The sequence below is a fragment of the Tympanuchus pallidicinctus genome, unplaced genomic scaffold (genome assembly GCF_026119805.1).
Source record: "Tympanuchus pallidicinctus isolate F22 unplaced genomic scaffold, pur_lepc_1.0 scaffold31, whole genome shotgun sequence".
In the NCBI taxonomy this organism is placed as follows: Eukaryota; Metazoa; Chordata; class Aves; order Galliformes; family Phasianidae; genus Tympanuchus; species Tympanuchus pallidicinctus.
In genome coordinates this window covers 9,218,276-9,243,395 of record NW_026294749.1, presented here as the reverse complement: position 1 = coordinate 9,243,395, position 25,120 = coordinate 9,218,276, and the positions used below count along the sequence as shown (strand labels likewise).

Genomic DNA, 25,120 nt, shown 5'->3' with positions numbered 1-25,120 from the left:
TTGGGATTTCAGTGTATCTTTCCATCATTTCTACCATCTGTAGCTTGAAGAGTGACTTCTGTTGGTTATCCTTTCTAGTCTTAATGTTCCAGAAGCACACTTTGGTGCAGTCACTGCTAAATAAACAGACACAAAAAAATGCAGAACCTAACTGGCCAAACCCAAAACAGCCAAGAAAAAGATAAAGCTATGACAGAGCAAATGAGATGTTTGAACCAAGCAGATGCTTTAGCTGCATTAATAATAATACTGGAAAACTGTAAGCCTAAACTGCGACATGCTCTTTCCAAAATTATCTGACTTATCTTCCTTTTCGCTGCAATTGAGATTAGTTTTTAATAATATAAAGATTCAAAGCCACGCTCTGTAATGCCTGAGTACCTCTGATATATAGTCATTAAAGCATGTGTTTGAGGATGAAGTCTAACCTTTTGTTATTGTTGTATAAAAATTAATAATATATTTGATCACTGTCCTAAGGTCTGTTTTTCTGTTATAGCAATATTAAGGGTGTATTAATCTTCAGCTCCAGATGCTGTGTTTTTATTTACTTGGTATTGGTGTACTTGTCTCTACATATTGCAGCAGCCAAGATTAATCTATTTTTGTGCTTGCAGGAGAGACAAAGACAGCTAGAGAGCATGGGAATTTCCCTGGAGTCTTCAGGTATCAAGGTTGGAGATGACAAGTGTTACCTGGTGAACCTGAATGCAGACCCTGCACTCAATGAACTTTTGGTTTACTATCTGAAGGTAAGAGTACATACAAGATGTTCTTCCATTCTATGTAAACATTTATTGGTTTTGATTTCTGGCTCGATTTATAATTCAGAGTGTATTTAGATTGATACGACTAGTTGCACTGAAGTAGAATAGGACTCCTCCTGCTGTTCAAGTTTACTTTTTCCCTTGCAGTTCAGCTTCAGTGGTTTCCTAATTGACCTACTGATTGCCAACAGTGGAAGAAGTATTCAGTATTTGCCAGAATTGAGATAAATACTAGGTTTTTTACTTTTTGGACTAAAAAGCTTTTCTTCCTGAAGTAAGAGCCTGGTGTGAGATGCTTCTTTTTGTTAGTGAGTTGAGAATTTTCTTAAATATTCAGTGAGTGTAAAGGGATCCTGTTTAGCCATAATGGTAGGAGTAACCATAGGCTTCAATGGGAGAAAAGGCTTTAAGAAAAAAGAAAGGAGAAAGCTGCCAGGTGAGGAGGGAAAGTGAGAAGGAAGCCCTGTTAAAAATATGCTGAAATATATTTTCCTTGTTTTACTATCTTCCATATCGTTCAGTTTAGAATAGTCTTCCTGTCAGAGTTTCAAATGCAAACCTGATAAGGCAGGCTGAGTAGGAAATACTCTTGTTAACAAGATAGAAAAGGCTATCTTATCTGTTTTATGGGTATTTTTCTGCTTTATTCTTCTCTATATCATTGCTTATTTGCATGTGTAGTCTGGGAATATTTTAAAATCAGAATTTGTCTATCAGCTGCTTTATTTTCCTTTACTTGAAGCAGTAGGAAGATGAAGTGCAGAGCAGAACAGAAGTGTATGAGTGACTTTTCCAGTCCTCGAATCTACTATGGCACCATCTCTGCTCTATAAAAATATCTAGCAAAGGACAACATGTAGATGGTGGAGCCTCAGTACTTGATCTAATATTGCTTTAGTTATGTAAATGGCAATAGTTTGCTTCTCTCTTACTAATAGCTTATTTTCCAGGATCACACAAGAGTTGGTGCAGATACCTCTCAGGACATACAGCTCTTTGGTATAGGAATCCAACCTGAACACTGTGAGATTGATATTGCTTTGGATGGAGAAGTCACACTCACACCAAAAGAAAATGCAAGGTAAGGATGATCAACAACACTTGTTTGCTCCTCAGCAAAGTGTTTGCTTTTCATTACCAGAAGATGACTTGCATGTGTTTTTATCTTACCAAGTCAGAAATATCTTTCTTTTTTGATCAATGAGTAGCTGTGGTATAAGTGACTTCAGAGATAGAACTAAGATTTCCTCACACACCCCACATGCCACTGGCTAATAACGAGCTGTCAGTGGTTTAGCTCAGAATAAACCATCACAAGAAAGAAATCATTAGAAATGAGGAACCACTGCTTATTTATATATTGGCTGTTAGCAAGGTGACAGAATTGCTCCTGGCTATTTCAACCTGATGATGGGATGGGAGGCTGGTTCTCTATGTGGGAGGAGAAAACTTGCCTCTGAGAAGTTCCTTCTGTAAAGCTCTGTATTTTCTGAGAGAAGAGGTGAGAAAAGAGATCCAAAGGCCACTACTACTACTGTGTCTTTTAAATATGTGTTGGGAAGTCATATTCTTCTTTTGTTTCTGCTGTGGATTCTTGCATAGAATTCTAAATGCCTTTATCACTTAATCTCTGACAAAAGATATGCAGTACTATTGTCTTAACTTTACTGTTTAGTTACTTACAAGTATGCAATTTAGATCCTAGGGTCTTTACTTATAGTTGAGTGCCTTGTATGTTAGCAGTATGTTTTACATATACGGATTGCCCTTGGAGAGCTCTGTCAGCAGGATTTATATGCAGCCAAGTTTGTAGTTTTCATAAGAAACAGGTAGTGACCCAGTTTGAAAAATAGGCAGTAAAAATTCAGCTAACAGTAATCTTATGTGTGTATTTACTGAGAATTGGCAACAGTCAGAGCTGAAAGGGAAAAGAGGTTTGGTTTTTACTTCTGATGCGAGGAATCAGACCAATAACTTTCTCATTCATACTTCAATGAGAACCCAGGTGATTTGTACATTGTGTAATATAAATCACTGTACGTGAGAGAAACAATACTTCTCAACCATTCAGTTTTAGGATTTTTCTGAAGTTGTATTTTCTTTTTTCAGGTCCTGTGTAAATGGTACACTGGTATGTTCTGTCACTCAGTTATGGCATGGAGATAGAATATTATGGGGAAACAACCACTTTTTTAGGTAATAGTTTATATTTATTTACCAGCTTTCTTACATTTGGTCTTTTTTTCTCTGCACTGTTCTTCATAAACCTTTTAGAAACTGAATTTTTATTTTTACACAGAATCAATTTACCAAAGAGGAAAAGAAGAGATTGGCTGAAAGACTTTGAGAAAGAAGCTTTGTTAGGAGAGCATGATCTGGATGCAGCCAGTGAAGCTTCTTCAGAGCCAGACTACAACTATGAGTTTGCTCAAATGGAAGTTATTATGAAGACACTGAATAGCAATGGTAAGAGAACTGTCACTTTAGAAGTCCAAAGGTATTTTTTTGTGGAGATCATTTAATAAATTCAGAATGTAACTTAATTTCTAGGAAAAAAAAAAAAAAGTGATACAGTTGCCCTGTGGCATTTTCAGCAAAAGGTGTTTAACAGAAATATCAGGTGTAAATATCCACTCAGTTGTAAGAAAACTTATATAAATATGTGTACATATATATGTGCACACATACTGTTTGGGTGATCTTTGGTATTGTCACCCTTCAAAAAGATTTTGTTGCCTGTGTTAAAGCCTTGATATAAGTATATATAAAATATATTTATGTGTATATATACTTACATAAAAATTTAATTACTGAGCAAATGATCTAAGAGGTAAGAAGTTTAGCTGAGACAACTATGAATTTGCTTCTGCCCAGGCATAGTTTCATCTGTATGTCTGCTAATCTTTATAGTGCAGCTGAAATGTAATTGTGCAGGTAAAATCATCATCTAAGTCCTTCTGACTTTGAGTTTTGCAGGTTATTGCAGATAGAAATGTGCTTTGGATATGTCTGATTCATCCTTCTGCATTGAACATTACGAGCACCATCATAACTAGATTACAAAGACATAGAAACCTTAACAAAGGCTATAGTCAAAAACATTAGCTAGTGTAATTTTTAGCTTCTTCATCACTGTGAAGTTGTTTTTAATTGAAGTTTGTCAAAACCTATTGTGATGCCTTTTCTGGACAGTTATTCTAGATAAAATATGGTATATAAAAATAATGGTATGATATATGGTGTATTTAAAATATGTATAAAATGACATGATATTCTCTTGGCTTCCAGAAGGCAATTCAGAATTCATGTGTTTATAATATGGGATGAAGAAATGATGAAAAACTTAGTGAAGTGCTGAGTGCTTTGTACAGGTTTTCTAACTGCACAAAGTTTCAGAAGCAAATGCCTTTTTTCTCTGACCAAGACAGCATAGTAGATGGCATTTCATTTTTTTTCTGATCTTTGTATCTTCATAATATTTCCATTCTTTGCTGTGGTTTAGCTGTTGAAATACAGTAGTGATTTTTTTTTTCCTGCTCTCCTCTTCAGCTTCCTTATTTTTTGCTTTTGACTACAGCATGATTGTTTCTCATAATTCTGTAGAAATCATTTGCACATTTTTATGGTCTGATTGTGGTTTTTAATGTTTTGTGTGTGTGTGAGTGAGTTGCAGGTTCAAACCATTTAAGGTGGAAATGAAGTTGCTTGATAACAGTTATTCTCATTATGGTTCACTCATACCAGGAGACGAATTTCAGATGAATCTACCATCCTGGTGGTCTTCAGTGTTGTCATCCCTTGTGAAGACTCTGTTGCCTGTTTTAAGGTCTCAAACCATCCCATGTCTGTGCCAAAACTGGGATAAAGGTTTTGAACTTGATTGGCTCATGCATGATGCTGCTGGAGGAATTTGAAAGCATTAATTGATGCTTGATCTGCTTGTCACTAACAGTTTGAATAAACTGCAGCAGTCACCAATAAGTTAGTACTCTTTAAGTGGAGGGTCGCTTATTTTGAATTTCATGTTAGCAGTACTTCAGGCAGCTTCACATTTCAATTCAGTAGCTTTCTTGACTTTGGTCCAAGCCTATCTTAGTCTTAGCTGGGTTGTTCTCCATGTCTTTACTAAAGCACAGACTTTGCTTTTCTATTAGAGCTGTTTCCTTCCTAATGCACGGCAGGTGTTTGCAGTCACACATCACACAGGCATCATAACCCCATTGTACCACTTCTTGTCTCTTCTGCTCCCTCCTATGTAGGTGCTCTTAACTAAGAGGGAGTAATAATTGATAATAAAACCTGACAAAGCAAGCAGCTGTCAGTGTTATTGGCTGATCTTCTAATTCCAAGCTAGATAGCATTTTACCAGTTCCATTCTTCTTGATAGTGTATCTAAATTAGTTTTCTGACAGGCTTCAAGTGTGTTGAGTAGAAAGCACAGCAGATTTGTTTCAATACTATTTACTTATAGTGGGAAAATAAATATGGGGAAAATAGAAGAAATAATGAATTAACTGATGCTTATTAATTCTATCATTTATATTCTTCGGGGAAAAAAAGACACTGGGGCAGAGCAGGCTGTGTTTTGTTTGGCTTTAAATTTGATATATAATTGCTTTGGGTTTGGTTTTCTTTCGCATCAGAAGTTGGTATAGCCTAGAGCCAAGAGTTTATCTTCTTTTGCTTTGGGTTTTTTTTTTTCCATTTGTCTCGTGTTATATAGTTGAGAGCAGTAACTCCCTATAAATAAATAGCCTGGTTTCTGCTGAGCATAACCATTAGATTTTGTAGCATGTTAGCAGTTACAGCAGTGTCACATTTTACATCTGGCTACTGAGAAACTCTGAGGATAATGAGGAAAATGTGAAACTTAAAGAAGAGCTGTAAAGAAAACATCCTGATTCTTCCTGCCCTGTTTCAACACATTCACCTTTTTCATGGGATTCTGTCAGATCAGCACTGTACCACAACTTCGTGATGCTGATCTGACAAGGATTTATTCCTGTACAGAGTGCAGTGGCTAAGTAAACAATGAGATTAGGTTACACACTTTCTCATTTGAGCAAGCAAAAAAGTACAGCTCAGGGTGGGGATTTCAATGCAGTTCAGCAAAGCAGTACATGTCAGAACCTCTTCCTAGCTTGCTTAGAAAACTGCACCAACTTGAAATCTGAAATATTTTATTCAGCATTGTTATTATTGGATTAACAGATTCCTGATGTGAATTATGTAAAAATGCAGCAAGGTAATCAAACACCATTTGTACATTCTTTTCATAAAAATGCTCTTTTTACAAAACAGTAATATTGACAGAACAGTAATGTTCTAACAGTTTGCAGAGATGTATCTGCATATGAATGGTCTTGTTGGAGCCACTGAACTATTTTTGCCACATAAATAAGTGGAGAGGTGTGACACAATGCTTCTGTATGGAATTTACTGTGCATTTGGCAAGCACCAGGTAGAATCTTTCCTAATTTGACTTTGCATGGCAACCCAAAATAGTGGATTATAGTGTTTAAATCCAGTTTAAAGTTGTTTGCAGTTCTTCTGAACTGTGGAAATGTTAATTTTTTCATCTTTTAACTGTTTTATAATTCACACCATATTTTAGTTTTTCACTAAAATACCTTGCTTTTTCTATGTGAATCTTTTTCAAGAAATGAATTGGAGGCTTTTCTAAGGTGTGAATTTAAGTTTTGCACTCCAGTACAAGCATAGTCTCTCCCTCACCACAGTAACAAATTTGGTTTAAGTTAAAAATGTTGGTCTAGCTTGTTGAATCATTTGCCAAATGTTTTCCCTGGTATCTTAAAGTAGCTGTGATTCTGTAAATGTCAGAAGCTGAAAAAAAAAATCACTGTTATGAAAGAACTGCTCCCTGTCACTGGAACTGGTCTTGGAGCAATTTAGGAAAAGTGTTAATGACTCAGCCTTAGATTCATTTCCTGTGTTTCCAAACACAATAGACCTTAATTTCTTCCATTCCTCTTCTCTGCCTGCTGCCTAATACCTGATTTCTCAGCTATTCTTACACAATTAAAACTATGTTAAGGATTATACAAGAAATCTGTGCATGTGAAGATGACTCTAGTATTATCAGGATGAGTTAGGAGGCAGATGCAGGTCAATGTAGTAACTTGGTTTGTAGTCTAGAATATCAGAATTCATTTTAGTCAGTTGTTTTCAGTGTGTTGTCTGTTTAAAAGCCAAAAATAGCTAAACATACTCCTGAGAACATCATGTACTAACAATTGCTAATTCTGATTGTTTTAAGGCACATCTGGATGACTCTTTTAATGTTTGGTTGCTATTTTATATTGACAGTTTTTTAACTCCATTACTTAAAAAAGCCATCATGGTGGAACTTTAAGATGCCTTTGTGTGAAGCCAGTGGTTTCTTTCACTGACAAGATGTGGGTTATTGCAACAATCTATGATCATAGTAGTTTTCTGCCAAAAATAAAGATGTGCTTTACATAAATCTCAGTATTTCAAAAAGTTTGCTGAGAGGTGAATAAAAAAAATCGACTGTAACAACAGATCCCAGAAATCTTGTTTGCTTTTCTGGTGTTTTTAGTGGGAAGGATTTGTTCTGTGAAATGTCTGTAGGTATCCATACACGTTGACATCACAAACGGTACTTTAGTTTAACAAATTTGGTCTTAATAGCCTTTGTACTAAGAGTAGGTTGTTAAATGTTACTGAATACAGTAATGCCATGTTTGTAGAAATACAAAGGATCTGTTTTGGGGGAGAGTAGATGTGCCAGCTGTGGTGACCTGCATATATAGTGCTGTTGATGAAGCTGTATGGAAGCTGTCATGTATCCTCTACTGAATGCTGTAATAACCCAAATTTTGTTTTCATGTAGCCTTGTAGTATTAGGAACACTCACACAAAAATTTCAAGTCTGGATTTCAGTAGTGAAAACAAGGTGATTCATAACTAAATCACACTGATAATTATTATTTGAGAAGTAGACTTTGAGTTCTGAAACAGCGCAGTATAATTAAATGTGGGTTGGTGTTTTTTTTTCCCCTTTTTTGGCAGATTTCTTAAGTCACAACAAAATTTTCTTTTAATATATCTTCAAAATGGAAAAGAGATCACAAAGAATTATTTTAAAACTAAAGGTGTTTTCTTGTTGTTTTTTTTTTGTCTTGTCACATCCTAGAACTGCAATGTTACTTTCTCTATTTAATGTTCTACCACTCCAACTATGGAATCCCATTCTCTTCCTGACCTTTCTGCTATACATAATGAGCAGTTGTTACACGATGTGCTGTCACTATAATATATTAATCTAAACTGATCCTTCTGCAAATCAGATTTTGGCTATATTTAAGATTTTAGATGTATATGCATGAAGATGTGTGTGTTTGTGTGGGTGTGTATGTATGTATATTTATGTATTTATATACATACACTGGTAGCGTATAGAAGAAGCTTATTCTGTTGCATTCTCTTTCACACTTGCCATTGGACTTAAAACTGACACTAGAGCAAGTAATTCTTTAATTTGGATATAATTTAGGTTTAACCACAGTTAATTGACATAAGCAGTTGTTTCAAGTCAGAGTATCTAACTGGGTATTTGCTCTGGCCAATTCTGAGATGAAATGTACTTTGTAGTCCCCTCCAGAACATCGTCTGCTTCAGTGTTGTGAAGTGCATTGGTGAATTGTGGTGCATGACCCTTTAGCTGTTTGTCTCAGTTTTCATCTGCAGCAATTCAACATCTCATTCTATGCCAAAATGGAGAAAGTAAATAGCTTTTTACTTCCTGAGATAATTTCCTTCTCTGGTTAACATCATCTTCCCTTGTATTTTGCTTTGTTTCCTTGTTTTCTTCTTACTGCTTTGTTCATTTTTCCATGTATTCTTTTTTTCCTACTGAGATTCTGGAACTTGCTATAAATCCCCAGTACTGGCGTACTCAGTAAAGGAGGATGTTAACTGTTGTTGTAGCTTCTCTGCATGACATTTTTCTTGTTTGAGTTTACTTATTTAACTTGGTACTTATTATCTTGGGTTTTTGGAGCAATGAATGTCCAGTGTTTGCAAAGAGTCTGGGCTATCTTGATTACAGTTACCACATAAATTAAGAAAGTGACATTCTTTTTTATTATTATTATTGTTATTAATTTTTTTCTCAGACCCAGTACAAAACGTGGTACAGATCTTGGAGAAGCAGTACCTGGAAGAGAAGCGGAGCGCTCTTGAAGAGCAGCGGCTGATGTACGAACGTGAGTTGGAGCAGCTGCGGCAGCAGCTCTCCCCTGAAAGGCAGCACCAGCATGGCAGTGACAGACTCTCCTACACTGCTCAGACTGCACAGCAGAAAGTAAATCTGTGGACGGAAGAGAGGTGAGAATGCGCGAGGAATGCTGGAGTTAAAACAAAGGAATCAGTAAGAGCCACAATGGAAGTGAAAGATGGGACTTGAATGGTCTGTCAGAAACAATATTTTTTTTGTAGAATGAAATATGCCTCCATCAAAGTGTTGGGGCCTTAATTAAGGCTAGATTCTAATCCCTAGTACATGTACAACATCTTCCTATTTGATACAATGTGATATGAAATAAAAATTTAGCTCATATTGGTCAGCCTTACAGTACTTCTAAATTGCTTTATTACTTAACGTGCTTCTGAAATGTTTGGTTTAGTATTTAAGTTAGAAGAAGGGTAAGGATAGCATATGAATAGATTTGTTGTCTCATGCTAAGGTGTCCACTAGGGATTATTGTGTGTTTGGGAGTATCCAATGAAAATACAGCACTTTGCAGTCAGAAACTGCAAAAAATATAATGCGAGTCTTTAAGTTTTGTACATGTGTTTCTAAAGTCCATCTTTAGAAGAGAATTGCCTTAACTTTGAGAACTGCAGGATAGTCAGAGTATATTAGAGCTGTTAAGAAGGAAGTGGCTTGCAATGAAGTGAAAATACAGAAAGCTCTTTGTGAAGAAATAGCATGGCACCTGAGCAAAGCTGCGGTAAAAGGTCATGATGTGAATTGCAGGAGTTTGAGGTAGATCAGGAAGTTGTGAGCTGAGTTTAAGCAGTGTGTATTTGCATCTCAGCAAAGGGGGAAGCTTATCACTGGGGAGAGGAGGATGTCAGCTCCATGGAGTTCCAAATCATCACCCAGATGATTTTTTTGTCTGACTGGTTTTCATTGTACAAGCAAGTATTCTGTCCTTAGGTTTGTTCAGCAGGAAAGATGACTAGATGTACTGATAGGTTACTTGTAAGCATCTGTCTTCTTTTTAAAACAAAGCTTTGTTGTTCACTCACAGATTTTTCTATATGTGGAGAGTTTGAGTGCACTTTCCTATTTCGTTTGTTTGCTTTGCCTTTCACCATAAATAAATTAATGTACAAGAATTGTCTAAATACGGAAGCCAATGTTGTGTTACAGCTTTCAAATTCAGAGTGTTAAAAATAGAACAGAACAGATCTTAGTTTAGTTATTATGTGTGCTTTTGTTTTGTAATTTCTGCCAAGTTTGGTTTGGAAAAAAAAAGCAGTCTGTTCACACGCTCAGCCATGATGCCTAAAATGTTTTCCATGGCAAGCTTAGGGAGAACGGTTGCTCTGTTTTAACTTCAGTTAAAATAATTGTTTGCCTCTGTAAGAGCTAAAAACAGAATTGTTGTATTGTGAACTGAATGTAAAGTATTGCAGAGTCACAGTTGTGATTTGCAGGCTGTTTTAGTGTTGCAGAGGAGCGTGAAATAAAGAACACTCTGAATCACTGCTGTTTAATATCGAACACAGCAATGCAATCAAGATATCATTGATAACCCACTTCAGTTGCAGAGTTGAGAAGTGGGCTTATGGGCAAAGGAAACAATATCTCTAAGAGATGCAACAGAAAGGAGGGAGCAGCAGGAAAAAAAAAAAAAACATTCTTGTCCCTGAGAGTCAGAAAGATAAAACTGTAATTGATAGTCTAAAAGTTAACCAAACAGTATAACCACAATGACATAAAAATGAAAATCTGGAGTGGTATCAAGGCTGAGTGTTTGGCCAGGCTTCTCTTCTCATTTTTTGTTAGAAGATTTATGGGGGGGGGGAAGCTGAGCTTTGAACAAGTGTTTTGGCTGTGGACTTCATGTATTTCTTCTGTAAAAGTATGGCAACAAAACCTTGTAGAGGTTATTCACCAGCCAACTGGCCAGAGGGCAAGAAATGCAGCAAACATGAGAAGACTCGGTGCAAAGAACAGGAGAAAGACCAAATGTCTGGGTTGCATAGGGTTTGGTTAATGCTGTTTTGGCTGTCATGCTGTTGCTAATAGAGCTGAACCCTACTGGATCAGCCAGCGGAAGGAATTTGATAAGCATCAGATGTGGGCACATGGTTGTGTCTGTCAGATCAGCTAGAATACATTACACAGAGTTTATTCTAGCTTTATGCTGACTGTGGGAGGACAGATGATACCTGATACAGTGCTAAAACCCCTTGGTGTAAAGTAAATCCATTGTAACTTTGAACAGATTTATCTGTTGGGTGACTGGTGGTGATGTACTGGAGCAGGGCTTTTGTTTGTTCTGAGTCAGCGTTCTGTATCTGGCACTGAGAACCCAAGAGACTTGCAGTGACACTTTGTGAGTGTGAGATTTGAAGGTTTCTCTAGTGCTTGGCTTAAGCAAGTGTTTGAGTATTTCATGTGCAGTGGATATTGTCAGTGTGTTAGCCACAGCAAAAGCTTGTCATGTTTTTTGTGTAGCAAAAGTTAAGAAAGGCCATCTGAAGCATTTTTTAGCTAAGTTTCTGGAAGAATGATGTCATAGCAGCAGAAAAACATAACTGCCATAAGAAAATAAGAGCTTTATTTTATTTAAAATAATACCCATAATAGTTGCTTGAACTGTCTTTACTCTTAAACCACCTCTCTCAAAGATGTAGCAAAGATAAGGATGGTATGGGAGCAACCCAAAAAGCTAGCTAGGTGCAGGTTCCTGAGTGAAGGAAGGGACTGGCTGTAGATGAATGCTATGGCTCCTAAAGCACTTGCAGATCAAAACAGTCTTCTGCTTCTCAGATGGGATAGCTGTCTTGCAGTGGTTGCAGGTGTAACAGGCTCTCAGCATGAAGTACTACTTAACAAGTAATTCTTCACTGGGCCTTCATTTTCTGGGTGAAGCCAAAATTAGAGAAGTCTGTGGGATGTGTCACTCCAGTGGGCCAGAGTTGCTCACCTAATCTTTATAGCCAGACTAACAGAAGCAGGAGATAAATTTTCCATGTAACACCAGGAGTATATGTGGAGAAAGTGGACTTCAACTATACATAGCAACTATTTAAGTTCCAGCAAAATCCACCACTGCTGCAAGCTCAGTCCATATAGGTGAGAGAGACAAAGCAGCATATTTTAGCGTGTTGAAGGCTCTAAAAAACTCAGTCCTATGGTGCTGATGCTGTTAGTACTTTATCACCTTGATACAGTAGCAGTGAAGTGTCAGAGTGCAATGTAAACTGGGAATTCATACCAGGGAGTGTTGGTCAGTGATAAATCTGAAATTTGATCGTGAGCTTTTTGCAGAAGGTGGTGGGACACCGTAAGTTCTGTTGGGGTTACAAGGAAGGCAGAAAGGGGATCTTCCCGTTTACTCAAAGGATGGTTGTGTTACTTCTAAAAAGCAAGTTAAAAATAATACTCCTAGGTATATATGCGTTTGAGGTTGCTTCAATATATGCAGGATAATCCAAGAGTCTGTAGAATTGCAAAGCCCTGACTGTAATGTAAAGCTTTGGCCTGCAGAGATTTCAGATTCCAATGTCACAATGTGAGGAAGAACAGTTTTTATTAAGATGAAGTATTACATGTTGGGACTGGTAGTTTCTGTGGGACTTGACTACAGATTAGAGGCAAAGACAACTGCAATTATTTCATTTCTTGAAAGAATATCCCTAGGGCTCTTAACAAATTATCACTGTAACATCTGTCATAGTATTGTGCCCTTTTTATTTGGGCATTGCTGTGCTAGACTTATCTCTACAATAATGTATTTGTTTAATATGTGATCACTGTTCTTCCTTCATAAAATTGTCCCAACAGTTTCAAGTTTGCTGATGTATGGCATTTCTCCTTAAACTTGCTTCAGAAAATTCTTTGTTAGCACCTCTATTTGCAGCTTTCCAATAATAGAAATAGGTTTCTGTGTATTTTTCATGTTCCCTACTGCACCACAGGGATGAATTGTTTCGACAGAGCCTGGCTAAACTTCGAGAGCAGATAGTGAAAGCAAATACACTGGTGAGAGAAGCAAACTTCTTAGCAGAAGAAATGAGTAAGCTGACAGATTATCAAGTAACACTTCAAATCCCTGCTGAAAACCTCAGTGCCAACAAAAAGGTAACAGCATAATAATAGAAAAAAGTGCTGGAAAATGGAATAGTTTTATTCCTAATAAAAAAACATAGATGTATTTAACATTCATCTTCAACTTAAGGCCATAAAATTTTATTTTTGTTAGATAATGTGTAGACAAAACATAGATGCTACCTGGCTGTAATATATTGAAAGTGATTGACATAAAAATGACACACAATATTAAGTATGGCTCTTAATGTTCTTTCAAGTGTGTGATAAAGGTATATGAATGTGGTTTGTGACCAGACATTTGTTCTGCTGCTATACAACCTGAGTAAAGTGCTGCATTTTAGTTGTTTGCAAAAATGTCCCATTTTGTTTAAGATCCCTGTGACTTTTTCAGAAGTGCTTTCCTGTTGTAGTGCTGCTGTAAATATAATGGTAGCAATTAAAATAGTACTCTCATCATAAGTTATTTGACTGAGAGTTGTTAATGGTACTGTGTAAATAGAAGTTGTTTAAGATGGTCTGAATCTTCAGGGATGTGTAAGGATATGCTGTGTTAGAGGACACAGATGGTATGGCTGGCATGCAGAGGAAGGTGTATATTGTCTATATTATTCCTTTTTAGGAAAACAATTTGAGTGAAAGGTTGAACTACTCACAATCATGTACTGATCCTACAGTTACTTTTTTTTCTTCTGGCTTAGAGGGGTGCGATAGTGAGTGAGCCTGCTATTCAAGTGAGAAGAAAAGGAAAGGCTACTCAGGTGTGGACTATTGAGAAACTGGAGAACAAATTGATTGACATGAGAGATCTCTATCAAGAGTGGAAGGAGAAAATTCCTGAGGTATGAAATATTATTTTTGAAAGGGATTGCTGATTGTTTTCTTCTAATGCCTTTCAGTATGTAGCATGAGTGAAGTGCAGTGACGTAATGTATGAAAAAGTGTAGTACTGTGGTGCAAAATGAAACAACTGAGAACAAAATGCCCATACAGAGTGAAAAATAGATATGTCTTACCCTTGTTTACATTCTCAGATACGGTTGTGCTATGCTGAGTGACTGACTCATGACAGCAGTTAAGGCTTACGTTTACCTTCCATTATACAAATGCCGTGCAGATAGGCATTAACTCTGAATGGAAACAGCAAGCTACACTTGAAATAGTGATTAAACATTGGTCAGTGTCAAAAGTAGCTAGGATGACTAGAGTGCCCATGCTGCTTAATTACATTTCAAGTGCAGAACACGTCAGTTGGGTAGAACTTGATCTTAAAATGATAAATATGCTGTAATTTTGGTTATATATCCTCTAGCCTTAAAACAGTGAAAAAATCAATTAAGATTAGGCAGAATGCATCAGTATCTCTGTGAGAACCAAGTGATATTTCCTGAGAATCTAAGTAGCAGATCAGATTTAGAAATGAGTGTAGGACTTGTTAAAAACTTGTTGGTTTACATCAGAGGTGTATCATACTGTCATATGGCCAATATGGAGCACTATATGAATTATTTGTAACAAGAATCATTCCCAAATATGTTTAAACAGCTGTTGTGCTTTTGTTCCCTGCCTTCTACAAGACAATGGGAATCTCTAAAATCATAATACAGGGGATGCCAAGCACTTCATCAGTGCCCATTGAAGGCAACAATGATTTTGCTTACTTTACTAAGAACTGATAGTGCGTTTTCTCAGTGTATCAACATGCTTTCCTGAGGCAGGATTATTCTTTCCACAACATATGTCATGCATAATGCATTTGCTGTATATGCTACATGGAAGCATGTAAGTCAAATGGAGACAAAAGAGGGGAAGAAAGGAAGGAGCTAACATGTCCACTGATGTGTGCGTGTCATGCCAGGAATCTGCATAAATTCTTCATTGGCTGTTATGAGGTACTTGCATAGAAATTGCTGCAGATGTGATCTCGCCTCTTGAGTAATCATAGTAACAATTGTAGGCTTAAGTAGAATAATCCTGCAACTTCCCTGTTGCCCTAATAGTGGCTCCCAGCAGCCATAACAGCTCTTCGTCTTGAGGATTATTTGTGCTTTCATTTAAAAAGTAAAGGCATCCTTATGTTACTACTTACCATAGTAAAGAAAGGGTTGTGTGTCTCATCTCAAAGATGTCATTTTACATTTTCCTTTGTTTAAGAGGAAAGAGCAGAAATGTGGTAGTGACTTCATTGTTGTGCCATGATCTCGTATTGCTTGGTAATCCAATTTTGATTTCCATGCTTAAAGTTTTTGAAATACCTTTTGTGCTCTTTAAAACAGATAAGGAAGCTCATTGGCAAAAGAGGTGATCCTTTTTATGAAGCACAAGAAAATCACAACTTAATCGGTGTGGCAAATGTGTTTTTGGAGTGCCTTTTCTATGATGTTAAGCTGCAATATGCTGTGCCTATCATCAGCCAGCAGGGGGAGGTAACGCGAAATAGTGTCCTGATTCCTACCTGTGCATTCATACCTATGTGGATCATGTTTGTTTGTTCTTAAAAAAAAGCTTAATAGTTCTGCATACAAACAACTTCTCTTCTTTTTTTGGCATTGTTGCTTCTCATGTCATAATTGTGAGCTGTTTGGTTCTAACATTCAGTGCTCATTAGCAGTCTCTGCATGCCTCCTACAGTAAGATATCTACCATCTTTTCCTTTGAAAAGCATGGATTCTTAGTGTTTTTCTTGCTTTAGGTTGCAGGACGATTGCATGTTGAAGTAATGCGAGTCACTGGGTCTGTCCCAGAACGTGTGGTAGAAGGAGATGACTCATCTGAGAACTCCAGTGAGAGTGGGAGTCTGGAAGTCATGGATAACAATGGAGAAATTATTCACAGAGCAAAAAAGCTCTCCTGCAGGGTAAGTGAGAGCGCATGATGACTTAAACAGTTTCAGACCTTTGCAACTGTGTAGTCAATCTTAACTACAAAGCTACGTAAACAATTTCTTCCATTAAATTTTATAAAGATAAAATAATTTTCTTAAAAGAGAGCAATTTCTCTTGGTTCCTGCTCAGTGCATGTCAGTCTCACTGGCCATGCTTGCCAGCGACTGAGCTGATCAGCATTAGTTTTCTGCTGTATGTAGATCTATATAATAAATATTGACATTACAAGGGCTGTCTTTCATGGCAGACAGAAGGGGAAATACCTTTTCCATATATCAGCTTGCTGTGATTTGTGTGATTAGCTAAAGTAGTATCAGTGGCTGGTGGCTGGATTTCATTTCTTCTTTTATGAAAAAGTTCTTCACTCAAGGCTGTTGTCTTCCTTAAAGAAAGTACATGCATGGGTAGGCTAGTTAGATGCGTGTAACCTTTCTCCTTGCACCTGCATTTCTGTATATGCAAAGTACAGATTTCCTGAGTAGGGTCATCTTTAAGAGGCAATCAGGGATATCCTTTCAAAAAATCTTGGTGGTTGATAATTTTTGTCGAAGTAGTTTCTTTTTAAGCAGTTTATAATTGAAGGAATAATGGCATTTATGAGTACATCCATCTTGTCTACTCAGGTAAAAATAAAAGAAGCAACTGGACTGCCACCTAATCTCTCCAACTTTGTCTTTTGTCAATACACATTTTGGGATCAGTGCGAGTCAACAGTAGCAGCACCAATTGTAGATCCAGATGTGCCTTCACCTCAGAGCAAAGATGCTCATTTTACAGTGACCTTCTCTCATTGTAGGGTAATTATTTTTAGCATGGAACAATATTATCAGAAGGATGGTATATTTGATTTAAGCTGTTTAGGATTTAAGTGTTTTCCATGGGGGAGGAGGGATGGAATCAAATCATATAACTAATGACTTTTGAAAACACTTTGGAGCGCTATAATTTTTCTCTTCATCATCTCTTTGTAATGCAGTAAAATGGAAAATGCTCTTATAAGTTCAGTTGCCATCTTCAGTGTGTACAGTGAAAACTATAATTTATATAAGGATATTTTGTACAGTTGTTTGATAAGCTCAGTAACATGAAAAGTCTTATTGGAACTGCAGTGGGGCTTGAATATAAATTTTCAAAGCAATCAATATGCATGAGCAAGAAGCATGAGTTGCTGAAATGATTTATTTCACAACTCTGTTGACCTGTCAAGCTTTATAATCTGAGCTTTTTTGAGGATTGCAATTATTTGCTTTCATTGGTTGTAATGTGTTTTATTCTGATTTCTAGGACTACGTGGTGAATGTCACAGAGGAGTTTTTGGAGTTCATTTCAGAAGGAGCTCTTGCTATTGAGGTGTGGGGTCACAGATGTACAGGCAATGGCACCTCTGTTTGGGAAGTCGACTCTCTTCATGCTAAAACTAGGACACTGAGAGACAGGTATGAATTACATATGGATGTTTTCATCATCTTTCCAGAGGCTTTCCAATACCTGTGGTGCACTTAGCATATTTTGATGAGGCAACCATTAGTTTTTGTGGGTCTGTCTTTTTAGGTGGAATGAAGTAACTCGAAGAATAGAAATGTGGATTTCCATACAAGAATTGAATGAGATGGGAGAATATACTGCAGTTGAACTCCATCAGGCAAAGGATGTAAACACGGGGGGGATTTTCCAGCTTAGGCAGGTATGTCTTTTTCCTTATTGCCTTGCTCATACTTAAATTGATTCCTAATTTTATTCTTAGATTCCCTCTGTTTCTCTCTCCCTGTCTTTCTTTATCAATTACCTTCCTGTTCAGGGTCATTCTCGCAGAGTTCAGGTGACAGTGAAACCTGTACAACATTCAGGAACGTTGCCTCTCATGGTAGAAGCAATTCTTTCAGTCTCTATAGGTGGTGTGACTGCCAGATCAACCAAATTGCAAAGGGGCTTGGACAGCTATCAGGTAAGACAGTTACATTTTTATGCATTGATTTATATTCTCTTTTTACTTTGCTGTTTTAGATCCTACCTAAAAGTTCCAAAAGGGACCTTAGTTCACACACTGGTACATGATACATTATCTTGCTGTTTTAAATGTTTGAAGCTAATGTGAGTATAGGGTGCTGAAGCTGCTTCTTTTTTAGCTTGCTTGTAACTTAGTGTGTAAATGATGAAGAGCCAAGTATGATATCTGGATATATGCAAGACCACAGGCATATGGAATTTGTTTTCACTTTTGCAGCAGTGAAATTAATACAGATTAATGATTTGGTTAATTTCTCTCTCGTGTATGAATGGTGCAAGTTGAAGAGTAAAAAAAAATAAAAATGAGTAGGGATAATGTCTTACAGTGATATAACATTTATCTTTTTAAGCTGTTACTGAATGCAGCAGATCTTAAGAAGTATAAATGACTTGCTGCTGCTGCCAGACAAATTCATATGGAAAGCAAAGCATTCTTTTAGTAGCAATAGCAAAGAACAATTGGAACAGGCCACCCAGGGAAGCATGGCACTTTCAGTCATTCAGAACCACAAGTAATTCTAACCTTAAGTATGGACAAAACTGTAAATGTGAGGTTTGGCTGTATGCTTGCTCCGTCCTTTTTCTGGTGCTGTATTCTATACATTCCTTTTTTTGCTAAATATAACTTCTAAAATCATGGCTGAGATGCTGTAGTCTGTAATGAAGAAAAAATTGATCCTCTCTGTTAGTAAGACTTTGGTTACTTGAATGTTGTAATTTTAACATTTTACAAGTTTGTTTGTGTCAAGAAATGTTTGCACTCATGTTTGGGGTATTTCTGTGATTTTTTCTGTTGAAAAATGCATGTTCTTTTGTTTTTTACAAAATTTATTTTCTCCTACCAGAAGGAGGAGGATGATGGTGGTGATATGGATAGTTATCAGGTATTGATGCTGTTGCTGTCAATCCTGTGGCATGGGGCACAGCTAATGCTAATAGCCAACAGCTTTCAAATGAACAAGCATAGTGGTGCAAGCAAAAGCAGCTTTGAAATATATGCTATGCATTTAAGAGGCTAGCTGGGCTATAAGACACTGCTATTTCAGTTCATCTAATGACTTTACACTCTTGCAGTGTGTTCTTTTCTCTATTGGCAGTCAGCTCTCCTAATGGGCTACGGGAATTGCTATGTGAATAAAAACTTAAACTTGAATTTAAAATGAAAATAGTTTCTATTGAGTATCATAGGGGGGAAAAAAAAGCCCTGCAGGTACAGAAATTCTTCTCAACCAAATTGCACAACAAATGGCTTTTAATTTTGTTTTATAAAGAAAGCATCTTAACCTCTTGAGTTGTGCAGTTTTCTGAAATGCTTCTGAGTGCAAGTGGAGGGTGAGAGTCTGAGGAGTACAGAAGTTCAGCGAAGCAAACTTTCTATTTTCAAGCTTAGAAACCTTGAATGTGGCTCTTCTGTGATAAGTGAATGTAAGGCAGTCGAAGTTGAGAAAGCTTGAAAGAAGAATTGTTCAAAAGATGGCAAAGGCCAGAAGAAATGTCTAAAAATCTAAAGCACAGAAGAGATTTTACATAGAAGTCTTATTTTTAGTAGGCAGCTTTACAGAGGTAAAATAGTTTGGTGAGAATGCTGACATCCCATAAGATAATGTGTTAGACTTTACAGCAACCTCAGAAATACCAGTTAGGCACTAACTTCTTGCGGGCTGTTTATGTGCTTCCTGACAAATCACAGAGAAGAATGAGCCAGATTTTCTGTGATACCACAAAGCATGATTGCATGATGGGTTTTGTTTGCATGAGAAACCTTTTAATTGCGCTGATAGCAACTACTAGCAATGGAATTTCGTGCAGATTTGAGGGTATGCTGACCTATCTAATCTTCAGGAGAACTTACAATCAACTCATTATACCTGTTTTCATATTCCATGCACTATTACAAAGTTTAATTGCCACTTCTGTGAATAATAAGCCTATGGTGTATAATCCTGTTCAGTAACTGAAATCATCATATTTTCTTTTTCTCCTTTTGGAACTTGAGATCTGAAAGCAAATTTCCATTCATGGGTGATAAGGTACTTAATTAGCATGCATGTTATTTGGGGGAAAAAGTTTTCTGCATCATGCAAGCTGTTTAATATCAGTTCTGATGAAATTATCACAAGATTCGCTGCCATTTGATCTTAACCACAAAGTGTAATAACTTCCTTTTTTCTTCCATGTTAGGAAGAAGACTTAAACTGCGTACGAGAAAGATGGTCTGATGCACTGATAAAACGCAGAGAATACTTAGATGAGCAGATTCAAAAGATCAGCAATAAACAAGGTTTGAAGCTTAAAAACTCACTCATAAGTACTTTAGTCCCTATTTCATCAACAACAAGAAGTGTCTTACATCATACAACCTCTTCCTCCGTAGAAAAATCTGAGGATGATATCGAACGAGAAGCTCGGCTGGTAGAACAGTGGGTCGGGCTGACGGAAGAAAGGAATGCAGTGTTTGTTCCAGCACCAGGCAGTGGGATCCCCGGTGCACCTGCAAATTGGTATGTGCAGAAAGAAACATTGGGGTGGTGAGCTGCTTCTGTAGGAACACTGTGAACTTACAGGGTCAAAATTTCAGGATATCTTACAGCTTCCTACGTTTTCCTGTACTGCCACAAATTACACAGAGCTGGCATGAGCTCTTGATGCTGGTTAACTTACTACATGAAGTAGTTTTGAGATAGCTCTGAAGGTTTGAACATCACCTTTGAATTTAAAAGTATTTTACTTCCTTGTTGTTTTAAATTCTGAAAGTTGACTCCCTTCAGCAAAAAAAAAAAAGGAATGTGTCTAAAATGAACTACAGAACATGATTTCATTGTGTTCAGGGTGTGGAAGGGAGATATTCTAATGTAAAAGATTGTTCTCTTATTCGATTCAAATTTCTACTAATGTATCTTCCATTTGAATTTGTGTTTTAAATAAGATCATTGGAACTAACCTTGGAAAAACTAAGAATGCAGCAGGTTAAATTTGGGAAAGTGTGGACAAGAAATAACATATCTAATTAAGTGTACGCTGATGTCCCTGATAATACCTAAATCTCTTATTCACTGGGTGAATAATGTAATGGTATTTTTTCCTCTCAAGATATTTTTTTTCCCTTATTCACCTGAAGTATACTGTGGTCATGTAGCTAGAAATGCATGTATTGTTATAAAGACTGTTCTTGTCAGCAATTACCTATTCATTTGTTTGAAAGGTTGCTAACCTTTATGTGTAAGATGACTGCAGCCAATTTTATAAGAAACAGTGGGATGTTTAGAACTGTCACCATTGTAACAATTGTAATGCACTGAAGTGTGTGCTTTAAGTTTTGGTAAAGCATTAGATTTAGTTACATGTGGAGATAGGCAAAACACTGTCTGTGCAACACAGTCAATCAGATTCGCCACCAAAATGTTGACTGCTTTAGTCACTGATTACAGTTAATGAATCTTGCACAGAGATTGGTTTGCCCTAATTAGTTTTGACATGTGTTTGTCTTCCTTGTTGATAGCAGTTTGTTTTGTTCCAGGATTCCACCTGCTGGGATGGAAACACATATACCTGTCCTCTTCCTTGATTTGAATGGTATGCTGTAATGACAGATTAAGAAACTTAGGAAAATAATAAAATTTAGTTTCTAACGATGCACTGATAGGTGGAATAGTTCATCTTAAATATCTGAGAGAGTTCTGTCAATGGCAGTGTCTGGTATAGATTGCAGAATGTTCTTTCTTCTGATTACATATGTTGGAATAATTAAATACAATTATTTTAAAATTAAGGTGCACATCAGGGAGCATACGAGTACAAGGATTGTTTTTTCAACAAAAGCTGTGAAAGAGCAAGCTTAGTTTAAATGGAAGAAAAGAAAGGAACATTTTGTGTGCATTTCAATGTACAAATCCACAGGTCATAAGAACATTGGGGAATCTCCCAGCTGTTCCAGATCTGAGTTATCTGTAGAAGTTTAAACAAATGGTTTGATGAGGAGTGTGCTAGAATGTCTAAGTGTTCTCCCTTTTGAAAGCACTTAGTTTTAACTTTGAGAAGACTATTGATATCTGTTCTCAGAACACAGACACACTATTAAGCAGCAAGAGACTGGAGTTTGCACCGTATTTAAGGACTGTTTAGGAAGTAAGTCTGTAAGTATGACATGAAGTAGAGAAGGATCCACAAGCCCTGTTACATCCAGCACATCATTGTGCTCCTAGACATGTTTATAAAGGCAACACACTAATATCTTCTTTGAACACTGCTTTTGAAAAATTCCTTCATCAGTGCTCACAAGAAATGTTTTTGTTTTCCATTGTAAGCAGAGTTTAGCAGACAGAAGGCCAATAGAACACATTCATGGATCATTGCACAACAGGGTTTTTTTTTGTATTATAAAAAACCTAACTTTATCAATACTGCTGTTCTCAATCTGGATACATCAGAGCTGATTTAACTAAAGATGAGTTGTTTAGGTAAATTAGGAACTTTCTGGCTGGGTAAGTTCCTTTCATGAATACTTAAAAATAGATTGGAATTCTGTTTAGGCCATGTGATGACATGTTCAGAAGGAATCTTGACTTGGTTTTACTTCCTATTTTGTATGCTTGAATTATTTTTGAGCTAATGCATGGTAAGATTAATCAGGACTAAATGTATTATGAAATTATTACAACTTTGCCTCTGTATATTAATACCCTTTGTTGTAAACCTGTTTCCTTCTTTGCACATTTGTTTTGTTAGCTGATGACCTCAGTGCCAATGAACAACTTATAGGTCCCCACGCATCAGGAGTTAACTCAATCCTACCAAAGGAGCATGGGAGTCCATTCTTTTATCTGCCAATCATAAAACACAGTGATGATGAGGTAAATTAAATTTTTCTCCTCCCTTCATCCTTTCTCTTGTGGGCTCTTTGATTTTTCAGAGGAAACTGCTGCCTTTGTCCTCACCAGGCAAAGCTTAGTGATTAAATATAGGTTTTTCTTTTGTAGTACATGATTCCTTCTTAAGTGCAGTAAATTGGGAATTGTTGTAAGTAAGAAATTCCAAAACATACCTGGAATCAGTCAACTTGTGTGTCTTCCACTTTCTGTGCCTTCTCAAGCCAATACTTAACAGATCATTTGCAGAATAAATGGCATGCTGAGATGCAGGAGACAGGGAAGGAAAAAGGTTTTCTGCAATATGGAAACAGGTTTATTCTGTATAGAAAATTGTAACTTACTCTAACAAGTGAAAGCATTGTCATTGAATTCAATAAACTGTCAATAATGGTTTGTTTTTCTTCCTTCAGTTTTGCTTCTGTTTTCCCCTCTGTGTTCCTCTGGTTGTAAACTTTCTTTTGGGGCAAGGATTTTGTGCTTCATCATGTTCTGTGATATCTTAACACTTATTTTTATGGTTCTTCTGATTTATTCCTATGAAAGGGTCATTTTACTTAATTTTGCTCAATGAATACTCACTGTCCTTTCACAGAAGTGTTGTTTTATGCCATGTGAAATCATTGCAAATTACTTGTCAAAGTAATTGAGGCTTTGATCTTCCTTTTTCCGTGTGATTTCTCTGTGTAGGTTTCAGCCACTGCTGCCTGGGACTCTTCTGTCCATGATTCAGTGCATCTGAATAGAGTAACTCCTCAAAATGAGAGGATTTACTTAATAGTGAAGACTACTGTGCAGCTCAGCCATCCTGCTGCAATGGAACTGGTCTTACGGAAAAGGATTGCAGCCAATATTTATAACAAGCAGGTAATAAGTTCATATGTTATTACTAATTTTGTTTTATATCCCTGATTTTATGAATGTTTTCCTAGCTGCTTGCTTTGTTTTGCATGTCTCCTGTTCTTATGAAAGACAAATGAAAAACAGATTAGCATAGGTTGCAGTGATGCTATGCTTGTCTGGTACAGCCCTTTGAGCTGTTTGTTTTTCAACCTGATTTGGTTCACAGCATGGCAGATGCTACTTTTAGAAAAACAACAACAAAAAAAGTAGCTTAGACAATGAGATGCTCTCTAAAATTGCATTGCTTTCTGTTTCCCAGGCAACTGAGACCAAGAGCATATTTCAGCATTGCTTCAGATTTTGCAGTGGGAAGGGGAAGTGGAGTTGGGACACCAAGCAGCTGTTGTGCTACTCAATAACTTACTAATAGCTGAATTCCTCGCCTTTTTGTATTTGAGATATTTTCCCTTGCTACTTTCATTTGTCTAAAATGCCTTATGAGGTGGAAGTTAAGTTTACAGTTCATGATATAAAGGCTAACTAATCTGATAATGAAGCATACTAAGTCTGTGACTATAACCATGAAAGCTGTGGTCACTGTCCCAGCTGTGGCTAGAAATCAGAGCTGTGCTTTGCTATAGCAAAAGGAATTTTCTGCTTTTTTAACAGGTGGCTGGTAAAATGAGGAGTGTTAGCATATTAGAGACTTCCTACAGCCACAGTTTCTCAGTTACAGGTTATTACCCAGAAACTGAGCTTCAATGAAAAACAGGAGTAAACTGCTACTATTTGAACTTTGCAGCATTTTTTTATACTGAGCACAGGGCTGTGTCAAGTACTTTTAAGGACTGTGAATACTGAAAAGGAACTTTCTAAATCATTGTCCTGAAAATTGTGCTTATGTGGTAAATTAACTAAATTTTTGCACTGCAACTTTTTTTTTGTCTTAAAGCACTGTAAGTAATCATTATCAAAGAAGTAACTGAAAATTACTTTATTTCTAGAGTTTTACCCAGAGCCTGAAAAGAAGAATATCCTTGAAAAATATATACTATGCCTGTGGAGTAACCTATGAAATAGTATCTAATATACCAAAGGTAAATTGCACCATGTTTCTCTGGCAAATTCACTGAAAGTAACAGAATGACCTATTGCAGTGAGCCCTGCTTTATTGATATGAGGCAGCTTGCCAAAGTGCATACCCTGTAGCTCAATAGTGAGATCATTTCTACCTATCAACAGTAGAAAACTGAGGATTTTATTTTCTTACTGTGTAAACTGTGTTCTTGTATTATGAAATTGTATTAGCCACTACAGGGAAATGCAGAGGCTACTCAAAAGGGAATTCATGTCAATGAAAACAGAAAAACAGCTGAGAAATTTATTTCAACAGGAATATAAACTGGTTTTTATATTACAAAC

General features: G+C 36.8%; 1 protein-coding gene across 7 annotated transcripts in view; it reads left to right on the top strand.

The window, feature by feature from the left end:
- Positions 1 to 25,120, top strand: part of KIF13A (kinesin family member 13A) — a 108,808-nt gene that overhangs the window by 66,352 nt on the left and 17,336 nt on the right. For 5 of the 7 annotated variants that reach the window (XM_052697747.1, XM_052697749.1, XM_052697745.1 and 2 more), the window contains 20 exons: positions 618 to 752; positions 1,718 to 1,848; positions 2,877 to 2,963; positions 3,067 to 3,233; positions 8,927 to 9,137; positions 12,969 to 13,131; positions 13,800 to 13,940; positions 15,375 to 15,524; positions 15,791 to 15,955; positions 16,607 to 16,780; positions 17,268 to 17,419; positions 17,535 to 17,667; positions 17,782 to 17,928; positions 18,836 to 18,874; positions 20,172 to 20,271; positions 20,365 to 20,491; positions 21,508 to 21,563; positions 22,716 to 22,840; positions 23,546 to 23,722; positions 24,703 to 24,795. In XM_052697747.1, coding sequence (XP_052553707.1) covers positions 618 to 752; positions 1,718 to 1,848; positions 2,877 to 2,963; positions 3,067 to 3,233; positions 8,927 to 9,137; positions 12,969 to 13,131; positions 13,800 to 13,940; positions 15,375 to 15,524; positions 15,791 to 15,955; positions 16,607 to 16,780; positions 17,268 to 17,419; positions 17,535 to 17,667; positions 17,782 to 17,928; positions 18,836 to 18,874; positions 20,172 to 20,271; positions 20,365 to 20,491; positions 21,508 to 21,563; positions 22,716 to 22,840; positions 23,546 to 23,722; positions 24,703 to 24,795 — 2,673 coding nt within the window. The remainder of the gene's footprint in view (positions 1 to 617; positions 753 to 1,717; positions 1,849 to 2,876; positions 2,964 to 3,066; positions 3,234 to 8,926; positions 9,138 to 12,968; positions 13,132 to 13,799; positions 13,941 to 15,374; positions 15,525 to 15,790; positions 15,956 to 16,606; positions 16,781 to 17,267; positions 17,420 to 17,534; positions 17,668 to 17,781; positions 17,929 to 18,835; positions 18,875 to 20,171; positions 20,272 to 20,364; positions 20,492 to 21,507; positions 21,564 to 22,715; positions 22,841 to 23,545; positions 23,723 to 24,702; positions 24,796 to 25,120) is intronic. The other 2 variants (XM_052697752.1, XM_052697746.1) reach the window with 1 other exon arrangement.